This window comes from Harpegnathos saltator, unplaced genomic scaffold (genome assembly GCF_003227715.2).
Source record: "Harpegnathos saltator strain DR-91 unplaced genomic scaffold, Hsal_v8.6 scaffold8, whole genome shotgun sequence".
Taxonomy (NCBI): domain Eukaryota; kingdom Metazoa; phylum Arthropoda; class Insecta; order Hymenoptera; family Formicidae; genus Harpegnathos; species Harpegnathos saltator.
In genome coordinates, this window is record NW_020230648.1 from 2,472,322 (window position 1) to 2,490,614 (window position 18,293).

The 18,293-nt window shown below is 39.5% G+C and overlaps 1 protein-coding gene across 3 annotated transcripts; it reads left to right on the forward strand.

The window, feature by feature from the left end:
- Positions 1–18: 18 nt before the first annotated feature.
- ry (xanthine dehydrogenase rosy) lies at positions 19–17,822 on the forward strand. Of its 3 annotated transcripts, none has more exons than XM_025306716.1 (25): positions 19–203; positions 4,718–4,889; positions 4,978–5,035; positions 5,526–5,622; positions 5,745–5,980; positions 7,875–8,125; positions 8,228–8,369; positions 9,706–9,873; positions 9,970–10,046; positions 10,133–10,339; positions 10,450–10,634; positions 12,314–12,427; positions 12,506–12,647; positions 12,846–13,142; positions 13,397–13,519; positions 13,625–13,980; positions 14,251–14,425; positions 14,549–14,740; positions 15,045–15,190; positions 15,261–15,438; positions 15,796–15,924; positions 15,999–16,241; positions 16,946–17,200; positions 17,345–17,512; positions 17,614–17,822. In XM_025306716.1, the coding sequence occupies exons 2-25, from the start codon at positions 4,728–4,730 to the stop codon at positions 17,656–17,658; spliced, it is 4,146 nt and encodes a 1,381-aa protein (XP_025162501.1). In that variant the 5' UTR covers positions 19–203; positions 4,718–4,727; the 3' UTR covers positions 17,659–17,822. The 3 variants fall into 3 exon arrangements, with proteins under 3 accessions (XP_025162501.1, XP_025162502.1, XP_019698850.2); XM_025306717.1 differs by having other exon boundaries at positions 107–203; positions 4,710–4,889; XM_019843291.2 differs by lacking the exon at positions 19–203 and adding an exon at positions 1,419–1,581 and having other exon boundaries at positions 4,710–4,889.
- The last annotated feature ends 471 nt before the right edge of the window (positions 17,823–18,293 follow it).

Consider the following 18,293-nt stretch of genomic DNA (forward strand, 5'->3'; position numbering starts at 1 on the left):
AGAGAGCTCAGATTTGTCAACAACATCGCGCGCGCGTCGCTCGTCGGCATAATATATCTCCCGATACTCGATAACCCGCGTGGCATTCTTATTGCCGGATTCGCTTGGCTAGTTTACGGCGTACAGCGAGCGCAGTGACGTCGGCCAAGTGCGGTCGCTCCGGAGCACGGTTACGCTGTATTACGGGAACAAAGAACGTAACGGTGCGTATGCTGCTTTCTTTTAACGACGTGTCGCGCGACGGTGCGGCGCGCGAAGCGAAGCGAAGCGTATTATACGTGCGCGAGCACGCTGGCGCCGTGTCATGTAATTAATTAATCGCAGCCAATTACGCTACGAGGTATGCACCCGTCGCTCTAGTTCTGTCGCAACGCTCGGTCTCACAATCGGGCATTATCGGGTGCAATCGTGCGATCTCCCTCGCAATTCGTCTCATTTCTCTCCTCTGCGCTCGCGCTCCTCGGAGTCACGAGGAGATCCCGATCAATAAGGATCATTGCGTTCACGCGCTCCTCCGAGACAGATTTTCTCACTCGATTTTCACCACTTGTGAGATTCTGTGACGTATATGCGAACGTGCGTACACGTGCAGTCGGTTATATAAGAATTGTCAAGGCCGTAGTCGTAAAATCTCCTCCTCAACTTCTTGATACCCCAACATGTACGCATGCGTACAAAGTCTTTACTTAATAAACAGAGGCTGAAATATATTCGCGTATAATCCGGACGACAAGGTGAAATGTAAAGCGCAGCACAGTGTCCGATATCTGTCCGCGTTTGGACGGGAAAGACTTCTGATGAACGAAATTGCCGCCGAATAAAATGTAAATTACTCTGCCGCTTTCCTCCTAGGCAGAACAGAAGATCGTGATGACGTCAAAGTGACGTCAAAAAGATGAGAAAAACTTTATTTTTTCATCATGATTCGGCCATTTTGATATGTCATCATAATTTTCTGCTCCACACTCGGGCTATTGGTTAATCGCGAGACGTTGTAAAATTCGAACGTGACGGATATTCCGCGATTGCAGCCTTAAGGCTCGTCTACATTAGCTGTAAGAGTAAGGCTGTAAGGTTGCAAGACACGAAATGAAATATTTTAATTTGCTGACAGCTTACGTTATAGCCTTACAGTCTTACTCTTACAGCTATTGTAGACGAGCCTTTACTGTTACGGATTTTCCACGTGCGTGAAGGCAAGAGCACAGGCTTTTGCATATCACATAATACATAACGCATGAGAGAATGAACCAATTACTTTTCTTCATTTCCCTCCTCAGGACAGAAATGAGGGACTCTGATTTGTCGATTCTCTTATGCGTTGTGTATTATGCGTTACGCAGAAGTCTGTGTTCTGTGGCTCTTTTACTTTCCTGAAACTCCACTTGACACTCCGCGTTAGACGAACGCGTGGAGAATGCGTTCTTCAACGGTATCGTACAGTCGAGAGTCATGTTCTCTCAGCGGGTACAACTGTGACATGCGAGGAGTACTTTCTCACCATCGTCTTCGCAATGTTTGTACGTCTCACGAATATACCCGGCTGATAAAATTCCTAGTGAAGTCCAGCAGAAGATAAAGGTATATCTTATCTGTGTATAATTCATGCATTTGTTTCACTGAGGTAAATCTTCTCGACGCGACGCGTAAGGTCTGGTCTTTTCGGCTCAACTAGGATGCGCTTTTTGCCGTTAGAGCGAAATAAAAATTTATAAATTGAGGATAAAGGGAACGAAGTTTTTTTCAGCGCGGCAGCAATTCGGCTAGAAGGAATAGACCTGCTCTCGCACGCGTCGATTAATTCGTCGCTGATCGCCAATTAGTTCGAGGCGAGATTGCTCGGCCGCAATCTTGTCGTGTCTCGCGTGTCTCGCATTCTACGATAATTCCTCGTAATTCCAAGCGCAAACAAACTAGACGTAAATGAGCGCAATAAACCATCGTATTTGATCAAGATTGTTTTCCCAACTTTACACACACACACACACACACACACACACACACACACACACCTTGTCATGCCTAAACGTCACGTTATTTTTGAATGAGACAGACAAAGAAAGTTCAACGTACCGATATCTTAAATAGCCCGTCGCATGAGCGCCACGGACCCAATCGGAAAAGAAATATTTAAAAGATGTTTTTAAAAATATTAAAAAAAAACAATTAACATTTCCAAAACGTTAAAAAGAATTTTAAGTTATGAGTTATTAATGTAAAATAAACATTAAACGAAACATTAAATAAACGTTAAGTAAATTTGTTTTTCTTAATCATTATTTTAAACGTAGAATTAAGAGTAATAAACGACGAGTAAACGTTAAATAAAGATTTTTTGTACAATGAATGGGAAAAATGTAAAGAAAAATATAACATGAATATTTGAAAAACTATTGTTAAAAAAATATTGTCTGCTGATTGGGGATTAGACACGATTCCTTTCCACGTAGAATTTTCGAACCTCGGCTTCGATACAGTTTGAGCGATTCTTCCCTGCAGTTCGGAACGTAACCGACGGACCAATGAGAGAACACGTCCCTGACTAATTAAGTCCTCTCGTCCGATCATCTCTCGGCAGAGTTACAAACTGTGTCGGGAAAGAAATCTTCAAAACCGTGTTGAAGTTCAGTGGACTGGAAAGTTATAACGTCGAGCAGAACTGTAAACATTTTCTACAGAAAAAACGAATTTTCCGTTAACTCATCAATTATCACTTATCTACTTTATAATTATGTTATATTTTATCTATTTTGTAATAGATATCTCTCATATATCATTTATTATCATTAATTTGCACTACTTTAAAGTTTAGAGCAGCCTGTAGCTTCGCGATAAAATCGTCTTTTGTTAGCATAGTTGTAGTTGTTCGAACCATTGAACGTATCAAGAGATTATAAGAATAATCCCAAACTCCTATTTGAGCGATAGTGTCAGCAAAGAATTAACTTCTACAATTGATCCAGACAGCACAGACTCAAAAGATATCGTAAAGACCTCCAGAGATCGTCTTATTTTTCTTGAGACGTCTGTTAGATGTCTTTAAAACATCTTTCGGCTTTAAAACGTCTTTAAGACTTTGTGCTGCCTCAGTCTTTATTATCATCTGATGCTAATGGCTTTTATGCGGATACGAAAAATTTTAAGTACGAGGATTATTACGCTCATTCAATGAGGATAATAACACGTGTATTAATGCGCCATAAATTATGTACGACGCAGCTCCCGGCTAATGAGGTCTTTGTATTTCCGTCGCAGAAGCAATCACGCGACACAATCGTGCAAAGACGCGTATCGCCACGGCCGTTACTCGCAAGTTGGGAATCTCCAGGGGAGATTCCACGTACCGGTGGTAAACATTGAATAACGACGGATTGAAAAAAGCCAAGAAAAAAAGAAAATAAGAGAGAGAGAGAGAGAGAGAGAGAGAGAAGCCGAAGATTCGTCATTTAGGGTCTGTTCTCAGCTGAACCAGTACGCTGCATTGGCTCAGAAGTAGAACTGACGAGTACAGCAAAAGTTCATACCTTCACAGGCAGAACAGAAAATCATGATGACACCAAAGGACGTCAAAATGATGAAGAAAACTCATTTTTTCATCATGATGTTTCATCATGATCGGTCATTTTCTCGTCATTTTGATTTCTTGTTTTGCCTGGGTAGGTGCAGAGATGCCAGGGATAGGGTAGAAAAGAACGCCACAGTGCAGGAAACAACATAGCGCAGCACGTTATTGCAATTATTAATGATTCCTCAGGTGAAGGATCGGGAGCACCTTATAGTATAGTTCATATCACATGTTCTAGGTGCTCGTAGAGCTTACGAACGCCAGCAAGGCGAACGCTATTTTTGCACTACTCCGAAAGAAATAGCATTGATAGCGCGAAATTATAACGTGAATGCTACCATTAATGATGTCATGATAGCTTAGTTAGCTCCGCGAGCAGCCTAAATGGCACCAACTGCGTCTCCCCAGGTAGAACAGAAAGTCACGATGAACATCAAAATGACATCAAAATGATGAGGAAAACTCTTTTTCTCATCATGATTCGGTCATTTTCTTGTCATTTTCATGTCATCATGATTTTTTGTTCTACTTGGGTCCGTGTGGAACGCATCCTACGCAGCGCGAAGAGCCGAGTCCCTTTGGCCGTCGTTCGGTGGTCGTTAGTTTAATCAGTTATAATCCGTCTGGGCATGGCGGAGGCGGGGCGGAGGTCGATCCAAGTAGCGAAGCGGAGCCGCGGTTAGACGCAAAAAGCGCGCGGGCATTGAAGCGTAGTACCGAATGTGGCAAACAAGCGGGCGGCGGAGAAAGAGCGGGGAAAGAAAAAAGAAGAGTCAATTATCGCGCGGAGAGATACGCGCGAGTCGGTGCGCGTAATTGTCTGTGAAATGCAATATTGCCGATTACATCGCTCGCGCTCGCCATTTTTTTGCCCCTCGCGATTTTTATCCGCGCTCGCGATAACGCGTCGCCGCCGCCGCCGCCGCCGCACGCGTTGCGTTAACGCGCGAGGATCGCACTCCGCACTCCGACCAGATAGACAGATTTATCGCGAATCGCTCTGATTCCGCTCGCGCGATATTTGCCCCGTCGAGTAGAGTGCCTGAATTGTGCGAGAGAGAGAGAGAGAGAGAGGGAGGGAGGGAGGGACGGCATTTATTGCGGTTGTGTCGCGCCCGGCTATATTTACAACGGGTCATTAAAGTATTGCAGGAGTGCGAAAATGGAGAAGCTGCTGATCAATGGCATCACTTCCACGTGCGACGGAAATGTGTGCAACGGCTACCATCATGAAGCAGTCCCGGTGACGACGATGATGAGTGACGACGAGCTGCTGGAAGCGCCGGTGTCGGACACCCTCGTGTTTTACGTGAACGGCAAGGAGGTGCGACATATTTCTTCTCACTGTTCTCTCAGCTCGCTCTCTTGTTCCCCGGATGTTGAACAGTGAAACTTTCTGCCGTTCTGTCTAGGTATCGGACAAGGACGTCGAGCCGCAATGGACGCTCCTGTGGTACCTGCGCAACAAACGTATCCTTCTTTCACGGGTTCACGGGCTCGTGAACTCTCCTCGGATTTCTGGGCTGAAATCTCGCGCGGGAAGTAGAACGATACTTCCGCTCGAAATCGGAGAGTGCAGCCGACGGGTCAGCCGGGTCTCAAGAAACGGTTTGAACACATTTCTCGGCGCAGTCCTGTCACTGCGAGAACTTGTCTCGGGAAGATCGCCAGGGGTCAAGTTCTCTCATTGGACACACGCTGCGCTCCGAGCCGCGCGAAAAGGAAATGTCCCGGCCGCTTTGAGACTCGATTTCTGATCGATCGAAGTATTCGCTCGTATGAAATCCGCTTCAAGCCTGAGCGAGACGTTCTTACGGTATTCCCACCGTCGAGCGAGAGTACTGTCGCGCCGCGTACCCCTCATCTCGAGGGGAAAACTTTAGAGAACACCCCTTCGTAATGCTGGAGTGATATCTACAATCGCATTGACATATTTATCCTTGACTACGTGTCCACGCAGTTCATTTGACCGGCACGAAACTCGGCTGTGCGGAAGGAGGCTGCGGAGCATGCACAGTCATGGTCTCGAGGTTCGACCGTGCCGCCGAGAAAATTGTGTATCCTTACGATCCTGCGATCCGCAACGGATCAGCACGCTCTGTCGAATCTCGTCGTGCAACGCGTTCGATTCCTTCACGTTCTTCTCTCTTTTTTTTTCTTTTCTTAACGAATCTAACAGTCACCTGGCTGTTAACGCGTGCTTAACACCGGTGTGCGCCATGCACGGTTGGGCTGTAACTACAGTGGAAGGCATCGGTAACACGCGGACGAGGCTGCATCCGGTGCAGGAGCGCATCGCCAAGGCGCATGGGTCGCAATGCGGATTTTGCACGCCCGGCATTGTTATGTCTATGTACGCGCTGTTACGCAGCATACCGAAGCCGACGATGGAGAATTTGGAAATCGCGTTTCAAGGTAACGCCTGTCGGCAGTATTTGTCCCTATCTAAATAAAATTACTATCTAAATAAAAAAAAAAAAATATATATGTATATATTATATTATATTATATATTATATATTATACATATATTATAATATAATAAATAATCATCCCTCCATAAATAAAATTCTAACACCAAGTTATATTTTTAACTAAATTACTAAATAACTAAATAACTATGTAAATGTACAGAGTGTCCGGGATCTTTCGGAAACGAAAAATTGTGAAGATTAATCAGATCAAAGTGAGAAGAAAAGTCAAGTACCGTTTTGCAAAAATCATCATAGTTATGATGTTATTAATGACAAGTCTAGAGGCTCTTTTAACTGATAACATGAACATTTGCGTACTTATTTGCAAAATGGTAAAGGACTTTTTGTTCAGAATGACCTAATCTACAATTATATGACGGCTGTGTCTGGCGATAGATTTGAGTATATTGAACTTTGAACCCTGAATCTTGAACCTCGTTAGGCACAATAGCCGTCGTATAATTGTAGATTAGGTCATTCTGAACAAAAGAGTCTTTTAGCATTTTACAAATAAATATAAGTAGTGCAAATTTTCAAGTTATCAATTAAAAGAGCCTCTAGATCATTTTCAGTCATTAATAACTTAATATTAACTTGATAAATTAATAACTCAACTATTGCGATTTTTGCAAAGTGGCACATGACTTTTCTTCTCAGTTTGATCTGTTTAATCTTCAAAATGTTTCACTTCCAAAAAATCCCGGACACCCCGGGATATAAAATGTCGTATTTAGAAGTATTGTTTCGCATTCACGAGATTTCGTCATGAATTCTGCTTTGTGGAAATCTCGGATTGGATCGCGGGCCAATACTTTTCAATGCTACAGGGAATAGAACAGTGAAAATATTGTATGCCTTTGAATCCGAAAACAATTAGGAGAAGAAGTGAAATTTAATGGGGACTAGTACTTTTTAATCCCTTTCTTCGGATCAGAAAGCAGAATTCATGACATATTCAAAACATCAATACTTTTTAATACATTTCAACTCGACATTTTATACAGGGACCCTATATAATAATCATACATATATTCACGCGCAGAAAAATGCCGCTGATTGCTGTTAAAAAAAACAAAATTATTTCATTAGATTGAACTCTGACATCACGAGCTGTCATAAACATATGCATTTACTCCAACTGTGTTTATACGGTTAACTGATTAAAGGTTGCAACACTTTTCTTCGATGACTTTTGCAATGCGTCGCATATCTGGTAAATAAGAAAAGGAATCTGAGAATTATTAAAAGAGAAGCGAATTTTCTTATTATAGATACGAGATACGAGAAACTTATCGAAGAAAAGTGTTGCTGCAGCTTTTAATTAGCCTACTCTACAATATTAATAGTATTCTTAATGCATATATATTACGTACTATTTTTTTCGTCGCAGGCATATATAATTACGTATGATTATATATGATTATATAAAAATAAAATATATATGTAACTTTTTTTTTTCCCCGAGTAGTTTTTACAGTTCTCACCAATTCTCACCCTTTCTCATCGTTTCTTTTCTATTCGCCGACGTACATGTGTCCTTTGTACATGTAATCTATATGCACGAAGTAACGACGCAGTAACGATTATATTTATTACCGTAAAGTTATTCGTTATTCAGAAATTGTAATTGCTAATACCGTTACGGCCATTGATAAACCGAGTAACGTCGTTACCAAGTCGTTGTTGAGAAAAGTTCTTGTAACGGTAACATTTGCAACGGTAACGGCGATGCAAATAGCGTATTTTTTCTCAACTCTGCTTCCTCATCAATGTTGCTTTACATAATCGACCTGAATAGTTACAGACACGGATTAATTACATGCATGTAATTTTTAGGTAACCTGTGCAGATGTACAGGATACAGACCGATTATAGAGGGATTCAAGACTTTCACGGAGGAATGGGAGCAGTCGCAGTTAACGGCTAGCGTGCGAGAAAAAGAGACGAACGGCGCGGGAGTTTGCTCGATGGGCGACGCTTGCTGCAAGAAGAGAGCTTTCACGTCGGAACCAACTGAGGTTTTCAATTCAAAGGAGTTCCGGCCGTACGACCCGACACAGGAGCCGATATTTCCGCCGAAATTGAAAGCAAGTTTTGCTAGCGTTAGAAAGATCTCGCGAGATCGAGGCTGACGCCGTTGAGAAAAAAGTAACGTGAGCTGTCAACCGAGAATAACTTTTATTGTGCAGATCGAGTCTAAATTGGACAAACAATATCTCATAGTGAAGGGCAAAAACGTCACTTGGTACAGACCTACTACCCTCAAGACGCTGCTCGCTTTGAAGGATCAGTATCCGAGTGCTAAAATCGTTATCGGCAACACCGAGATCGGTTCGTATGTCTTCCTCGCAGCAAGTGTTTACACACTTGTCATCACAAAACAAATGCGCTCATTAAATATATCATAATAATTAGAAATCTCACTCCGGAAAAAATAATACATAATCACATAAAAAAGTTTGTTTATATACACACTCATAAATACATATAATAATAAATACTTTAATAATTATATTTAATAGTAGAAAATAATTAAATATATTACTTACATTATATTCACTATTAATTATTATGTAATTATTTTATATGATTTTATTCCATTATATATAATTCATGTATGAATTTTGTCTTTATACAGTCACATGTATAAACATACAATAATACATGTCCATGTGGGAAAAAGTCTGTTTTTTATGGGGTTAGCATGGATACAAGTATTTACTTCGGTTGTATCTGTACGATGGCAATTTTTCGATGCGCACATATATAATTACGTCCCAGCACAACACCATTGCAGCAACATTGCAGGAACGTTGTTTTGCAAGATTGTAACATTGCAGAAACGGTGCGAAATGTTGCTGCAATGTTGCTGCAATCAGAATTTGTATAAATTTCACTAATTATTTACAGTGAATGGTTATCATTCAGCTAAAGAGAAGTGTTCGGAACATTTTACAAATTTGTAAAATCGATCATAAGTGTCGTTTTATGAAAATCTCTTTTATTTTAACGTACACGAAGAAAAAAGATTAATACACCATTATTTTCATTTCTGACATCAAACAAGAATAGTCACAGAAAGTTCCCAAGATCTGTAATATTTCAAAGAGTAAAATGATATCTTAAAAAGACGCCGTTTTATTGACTCAGTAGAACGTCAATAAGATGTCACCTTGCTATTTGGAGTAATACAGGTCTTAAAGACTTGCGGTAACTATTCTTGAATTAATAAGACGTCTAAGTTTGGGATATGAAACTGAATCATTGTAAAACCAAATTGTGGTGATTAAATATAATTGGTGATTAAATATGAGAATTAGAGCAATATACAAAGTATCCCATAATTGTAACATAATTCCATAGGGGCGTAGAGCTAAGCGAGAGAAACGAAAAAGTCCTCTTCCATTTAGTGATATCTCGTATAATTTTTTAATAATAACCGCAATTTGAAGTGTTGTTACAACATTGCAAATATAATAATGCAAAATATTGTTTTTGCAATGTCTCTGCAATATTGCACCGCAATGTGCAATGTTGCAATATTGCAGCAATATTGCTGCAATTGTCTGTGCTGTATGGGGTATGATTATACATAGCCATATAGAAACAAAATTCATATAAGTAATGTTTTCTTGACTATGACCGACTATTGCTCATTGTATTACAGGCGTCGAAGTGAAGTTCAAGCACCTGGTGTACCCGGTACTTGTACAACCGATGCAGATAAGAGAAATGCGCGAGATCGTTGAAACGCGGGACGCGCTGAAAGTGGGTGCGAGCGTTACCCTGGTCGAGCTTGAGGAGGCACTGAAACAGCAAATCAAAATTAAACCTGGTAAAGTGTGCTAAATTGTAAAAATTATATTTACGTGGTAATATTCTACGCGATACAAGCTGATAACCCGACGTGATTCTTTTTCCTCTTCCACAGACTACAGCACAAGAATCTTCGTGGAGATAATAAATATGTTACATTGGTTCGCTGGGAAACAGATAAGAAATGTTGCTGTGAGTAACGAGTGTTCTTTCAACTCATTGCGCAATGGTCATTAAAGTACGCATGTAAATAATGCACCTTTTTGAAACACGATCAGGCGGTGGGTGGCAACATAATGACCGGCAGTCCAATATCAGACTTAAATCCGATCTTTATGGCCGCGGGTATTAAATTGAATCTGCGCAGTTTGAGGAACGGCCGCAGAACGATACCGATGGATCATACCTTCTTCGTTGGGTATCGACGTAACGTTGTCTTACCCACTGAGGTGTTAGTGTCCATCGATATTCCTTTTACAGAGCAGGTGATGTCAATGTAGGAATTCTGCGGTACTACGAAAAGATTATTTCTTCTTTTCTTATTTATATATATATTATTTAGTTTTATTTAATTTATATATAATCCCTCTCGTAGAATCAATATTTTATCGCTTATAAGCAAGCGAAAAGGCGAGACGACGATATCGCCATAGTCAACATGGCCCTAAACGTGTCCTTCGTGCCTAATACGAGCATGATTCAGGAAGCGCATATCGCATTTGGTGGAATGGCGCCAACTACTGTGCTAGCGAGACAAACTTGCGAGAAAATGATTGGCAGGTAATATTACAAGCAGAATTGGGACATAATTGTGTGTGTAACGCCGTTACAAGTTACTCTGTTGCAGACTTTATAACAATGTTATTTATCTCTTCAATTAGTAGCTTCATTAGTAACGGTAATACAATTACATTTTTTGGGTAAGGGTAATGAATATATTCGTTACTTTGCACGCATATGTAATATACGAATATAAAATGAGCAAAAGTCATGCTAAAAAAGAAATTGTTTAAACTTAGTGAAAAAATGTAACGATTCTATACTTGTTGAGCAACGACGACAATGACTTTTATTTACTTTATCCTCTTCAGTGGATAACGAGTTACTCACCAGCGAGTTACTTTCAAAAAGTAATTTCCTTAATCCTGACCATAACTGTGCATGATATCATAACGAGGATAAATTTAGATAAATAGGATTACATATAAAGTAACGCATTATTTGTAACGCTGTTATCGTTAATTTTTTTTCTTCGGTAACGGCTCGATGATGACATAATTGTTTTTCATTGATAATGACAATGAAATCAAATATAATCGTCACTTCGCGCATAGAGGATACATGCATATAAAATGTGCAGGGGCGAATCTTAAAAGAAAGTCCACCAAGCTTGGTGGAAAAAAAAAAAAACAGAAACTGTGTGTAAAACGATTCGTTACTTCTTGACTAGTGACAACAGTAACGAGTTACTTCTCAAAACATTTTTCCCAACTCCGATAATAAGCGTCGCGCGCAAGATACACTGCTCAATAGAATTATGACATGGATAATTTATTGCCGAAAATTGGCCAACTTTGACTGGCGATTACTTCGCGAAAAATTATCGTAGACTAATAACTTTTTTTTCAAAATGAAGCTTGAAATTTCTACTTTAAGAATCTTCATTTTTTGCATGCGATGCACCTCTACCCCTGACATCTGAGGGCATGTTTGATATACTGAGACTTGCAAAGTTTGCGGAATGCACGGAATGCACGGACGTGGACAATTTTCTTTTCGGGGACGCCGTTTGCATCGTCATAAAGTTCAAATCTTCCCCTTCAATATGAAAAAAAAAAAAATAGAGTCGCTACAATTTTTTTTCGCAAAGTTACAGCCCTTCAAAAATATCGTTGTTTTTGGCCTTCGGGCCAAGTGTGCACGCATTTATGTGTCTGTGACGGAAGAGATAAGAACCCCGTGGTTTGTCACTTCCGCAGTCAATAATTACTGTCAACAATTACTTTTAGCCCGAAGGCCAAAAACAACGATATTTTTGAAGAGCTGTAACTTTGCGAAAAAAAATTGTAGCGACGCTATTTTTTTTTTTTCAAATTGAAGGGGAAGATTTGAACTTTATGACGATGCAAACGGCGTCCCCGAAAAAAAAAATTGTCCACGTCCGTGCATTCCGTCAAACTTTGCAATTCTCAGTATATCAAACATGCCCTCAGATGTCAGGGGTTACAGGGATAGGGGTGCATCGCATGCAAAAAATGGAGATACATTCTTAAAGTAGAGATTTCAAGCTTCATTTTGAAAAAGAAGTCATTAGTCTACGATAATTTTTCGCGAAGTAATCGCCAGTCAAAGTTGGCCAATTTTCGGCAATAAATTATCTATGCCATAATTCTTTTGAGCAGTGTATTTACACGTCAGAACAATCTCCGCTACGTTACTTATGATACCGATAATCGCAGGAAGTGGAATAAATCAATCCTGGAGAAGATTTACGATTCTCTGCTCGAAGAGTTGCCGTTAGCAGACAATGCACCAGGCGGGATGATCAAATATCGCTTGTCCCTTACTCTCAGGTGCGCTATTAAATAAATGTTAAGCAAACGTGAATTAACGAAGCGTGCTGCGTTTGACATGCGCCATACGTTTTGCAGCTTGTTCTTTAAGGGATTCGTGCACATCTCCAAGCAGTTGTCGCAATATACGTCAGACGTGGAATTAATGTCGAAGGAACTGGAAAGCGCATCGGACTGTTTCCATTATAAAGCACCGAAGAGCTCGCAATATTATCAAGTGGTAATGTACCTACACAATTTACAGATTATTATTATTTAAATATTATACACATTACTGATGTGACAAATATTATTTAAATACGGTGCATAAATTGCAGTTATTTAAATATGATGCATATTATTGTTCTGATAAATAGGTATTATAAATATTGTTTAAATATGAGTCGCAGTGTCTTTTATAACTCTCAATGATGCACAGGTGCCTAAGGACCAAGAGGTGCATGATTCACTAGGGCGTCCTATCGTGCATGCTAGCGCATTTAAGCAAGCAACCGGAGAAGCGCTGTACTGTGACGATATTCCAAGATTTACAGAAGAATTGTATCTGGCGTTGGTTCTCTCCACCAGAGCGCACGCCAAAATTCTCAAAGTCGACCCCACCAAGGCGCTATCCATGGAGGGAGTTGTATCATTTTTCTCTGCAAAGGACATAATGGAAGATAGAAACTGGGTGGGCCCTGTGCTACACGATGAAGAAGTATTTGTGTCGGAAAAGGTACGGAAATTATATGTAAAATAGATATTATGGTAAAATTAATTGTTAAAGTGTGGAAAATGTCGTCACTAATTATGGTGAATTATTTATTATTATCAACTATTACTATAATGGTTACATCGCAATATGTAAGACGTAAGACAAATGTCGAAGCTCTGCGTTTAATTTACGAATTCTCACGAATATACGCGCTTCTGAATTGAACTGTTCTGTGAGGGCAATTACAGGTTCCTTTTTTCCTTCTACTTCTTCAGGTTACCAGTAATGGTCAAGTAATCGGAGCGATTGTCGCTGCCGATCAAAATACTGCTCAGGCTGCGGCAAGGATGGTCAAGGTGGAATATGAAAACATAGAACCCGCTATCATATCCATCGAGGTATCATATCTATCTGTCCTATGTTAATATAAAAAAGTCCTGCTGCTCGCTCATTAATCGAAATGTAACGATAAATACGTGAATCCACGAATTTCCTTACCGCAGGACGCCATCAAATACAAGTCGTTCCTTCCTGGCTGCCCGAAGAGCATCATCAAAGGTGATGCGAAGGAAGCTTTTGCGCAAGCAGATCATGTTTTGGAAGGGGAGGTACGAATAGGCGGCCAGGAGCATTTCTACCTGGAAACGCACGCCACCATCGCTATACCTCGCGATGGAGACGAATTGGAAGTGTTCTGTTCCACACAGCATCCCACGGAGATACAGAAATTGATTGCGCATGTTTTGGATATACACATAAATAAAGTTAATATTCGCGTGAAGCGACTAGGCGGCGGATTTGGCGGCAAAGAATCCCGTCCGATATTACTTGCGATACCAGTCGCAGTCGCAGCGCACAGGTATGCAATGCGTATCAGTTAAAGGCATACACGCGCAGGATATCTCATCGAAGTTTAGAAATCACTTAACTTTTTACTTGGAAAAGTGCTTGTCTCCGTAATCCCTCGAGAATGACAGAGACAAGTGCAATTTATTCATTCGTTTGTTATTTAATCGCTGATTTATTCCTTCTCATTTATTTATTTATTCATATACATTTATTTATGTACTGTTCGCTATACAATTTTACGATGTGAGATTGGATTCTCGAAAAAGAAAATGAAACGTAGGTTACAGAAGCCAATTCGTTGCATGCTAGACAGAGACGAAGACATGATGGTAAGTGGAACACGCCACCCATTTTTATTCAGATACAAAGTTGGATTTAATAATGATGGTTTGATTAAAGTGGTGGCAGTACACATATACAATAATGCAGGCTACTCTTACGATCTGTCACTATCGGTAAGTACGATTGCACAGTGTGATCAAGAGATCACTGGCGTTCGTTAAAAATCTCATTCTGCTAATTGAGCACGCGCAAAAATCTGCCTATTAAAAAAGAAGGATGATCATGAATGTCCGCAGGTATTGGAGCGTGCCATGTTCCACTTTCAAAATGCGTATAGAATCCCAGTGTCGGAAGTGTACGGATACGCTTGTAAAACGAATTTGCCGTCGAACACGGCTTTCCGAGGTTTCGGCGGGCCACAAGGAATGTTCGTGGCTGAGAATATTATCCGGCAGATTGCTGATTACTTGAAAGTGGATGTCGTGAAGGTAATGTTCTATGTCGCACGATGAGGTATCATAAGCGAAAGAATATCCCAGCCAGAACCGCAACGTTGACTCAACGTTAATTCGACGTCGATGAGGGTTGAATTGATTCGACGGTTCGTCGAACATTTCAACGTCGAATCAACGTCGAACCAACGTTGTCGTTCTGACTGGGATCTTACCCTAAATAAGAATAAGAGTATAACTAGTTCTCCCTCTATTATACCTTGGCTCTTCCAATTTATATTTTATGATTATAAACGAGAAATACACACCGAATCACAGAAAAGGTCTTATTCCCCGGCAGTTGTCCGAGTTGAATTTGTACAAAGAAGGCGACGTAACGCACTACAACCAACAACTTCTCAATTGCACCGTGGGCCGTTGCTGGACCGAATGTTTAGCGTCATCCCGTTATAACGAAAGGTTGGCCGAAGTGCAACGTTACAATAAGTGAGTACACAGTAGTCACCTTTCTAGACACAAACAATATAATGACTAAAGTCAACGATTGATCTTGCAGAGAGAATCGATACAAAAAGAGAGGTATCACAGTTGTACCCACGATGTTCGGTATAGCATTTACCGCATTGTTTTTGAATCAAGGCGGCGCGCTTGTGCATATCTACACCGACGGTTCCGTTCTGATTAGTCACGGTGGCGTTGAGATGGGACAAGGTCTGCATACGAAAATGACTCAGGTATGAATAATGATTCAGGATCACGTTTGTATCTTCTCTTACCCAGTCAGAACCACAACGTTGATTCGACGTCGATAAGGCTTGAATTAACATTTCATCGACCATCTCAACGTCAAATCAACGTTATGGTTCTGACTGGGTAGAAGCTGCGAGATGATGCGGTCGAGACGTGGATACACTTTTCTGATTCCCAGTTGATGGCCGGATATTTCTCGTTACCACTACATTTCAGCATTTTTCATCTCAGTTAACACATTTGCTTTATTCTACATATTCTATGTTTATATTTTATCGTGTCCCTATTTCCACGTAAAGTAAGTAAAGTAACGTGAAGTATGAAATACCGTGTTATGCTAGGTTGCCAGCAGAGTGTTAAAAGTAAACCCGAACAAGATACACATCGTCGAAACGGCTACCGATAAGGTACCCAATACGTCCGCTACCGCGGCTAGTGCTGGCTCTGATCTTAATGGCATGGCTACTATGGTAATGAAAATAAGTAGTATCCTACTGTGTGTATGCAAATAGACACGAGCTAAGTGACCGAATTAACTTGGCAGAATGCGTGTAAGGAGATTATGAAACGGTTGCAACCAATAATGGACAGCGATCCAAATGGCACTTGGGAGAATTGGATAAAAACGGCTTACTTTCAACGGATAAGTCTGTCCGCTACCGGTTTCTACCAAACGCCCGATATCGGCTATTCTTTCGAGACTAACACGGGAAATCCGTTTAACTACTTCACATACGGCGTCGCCTGTACGGAAGTCGAGATTGACTGTCTTACCGGCGACCACGAGGTATGATCTTTTATTGGAATTTTTTTTCTTTTGTAACAAGTACAGAAGTTGTAGGGACGTAATGCTCTAGTATGACCTTGAATAGCGTCATCAAGGTTACAGGAAGGCCACTTTGAATTTTCCAAATAGAAACCTCCATTTTTATTATATATCATCTTTTTCCACCAATTAATTTGAACAACTTTTGTCTGAAACATTTTCTTATTTGCCTGATATTTTTCGAGATATTTTTCTTCTTGACAAATAATTACCGAGATAACGTAAGATAAATATTGAAAAAATTACAAGTTTTCCTTAAATATCCCAAAAAACATTAGGTAAATAAAAAAATGTTTCAGACAAAAGTTGGTCAAATTAATTGGTGGAAAAAGATGATATAATAAAAATGGGGCTTTCTATTTAAAAAGTTCAAGGTGACCTTGATGACATTGTTCAAAATCGTATTAGTATTATATACTATATATTGCATCATTTAAAATCCTACAACTTCGGCATTTAATATTTCTTTCTATCTTGCATATTTTCAAAATTATTCAGGTGGTCTCTTTTAGGCGCCTCGTCCTGAATCGTCATAAGAAAGTTGTTATAATAACGTTATGATAACAAAAATAACAAAGTTATAACAAAGCAATAACTATATTATTATAAGCGATGTTATTATAAAATTAATTCCTCTGAGTTGATGAATAATTTCTTTAAAATAGGTTCTACGAACCGACATTGTTATGGATTTGGGCGAAAGTTTAAATCCAGCTATCGATATAGGACAGGTCGAAGGCGGTTTTATCCAAGGATACGGTTTATTCACATTAGAGGAAATGATCTATTCACCAACGGGGGTTTTGTTTAGTAGAGGTCCAGGTGCATACAAGCTGCCAGGTTTCACCGACATACCTAAAGAATTTAATGTTTCCTTGTTAAAAGGAGCTTCCAATCCGAGAGCGGTATACTCTTCTAAGGTGTGATTTTCTCTAATGCAATTCAATAATACAGTGTTTTTTATCTTTACCCGTACACACATCAATGTGCTCACCTGTGCTACAACGTAACTTGCAAAAAAGGCAAATACTGTTGTAACGCTGTTATTGTTCCAACATTTACAGGCTGTGGGTGAACCGCCATTATTCCTGGCATCGTCTGCGTTCTTTGCCATTAAGGAGGCCGTTAAGGCTGCACGTGAAGATATGAATATCAACGGCTATTTCAGATTAGATGCTCCTGCAACTTCCGCACGTATACGTAACGCATGCATAGATAATTTGACAATAAAGGTGATGTACTGATAATCTCATTCCACCCCGGCCAAAGTCTTGCAATATTATTTTTGCATGTATATTTTTAGAAATGTTTTACAAATCGTATTATTTTGCAGATCAAGGAACCTGATTTAAAGAAACAGTGGAATATGGTGCCATAATAGAATCCTCAAAATAAATTCTAGATATTTTGTAGTTATTTTTGTATTTGAAAATATATTGAAAATATATATATATATATATATTTGTATACTTCTATTCTTAACAAAATAAATAATAACTTCCGAAATATATTATTGATAGCAGAAAACACTGTGTCCATTTTATCAAGTAAAAATATATATAATTAATATATGCATACTCTCATTATATAGGGTGACCCATTTTAACATTCGCATTAAAAAATCTCGAAAACTACGAAAGATATTAAAAAAAGCTCATACACGTTTTCCATGATTTCGAAGGGGAAAGAGAAGGCATTATCAGTTTTTTATTTGGAGGGCATTTTCAAGGTCAGTTGAAGGTCAACTTAATTTTTTAAAATAGAAATCCCAATTTTATATTATATCTTCTTTTCCTACCAATTAATTTTAACAACTTTTGTCTGAAACATTTTCTCATTTGCCTAATATTTTTTTAAATATTTAAAGAAAACTTGGTAATTTTTTCAACATTTAACTTATCTCGCTAACTATTCGTCGAAAGAAAAAATAATATTAGACTTTTTTATTTTACTTACTATCAAGAATATATTATTTAATATTTAAAATTAATAATGTCCTAACTTTTGTTAACT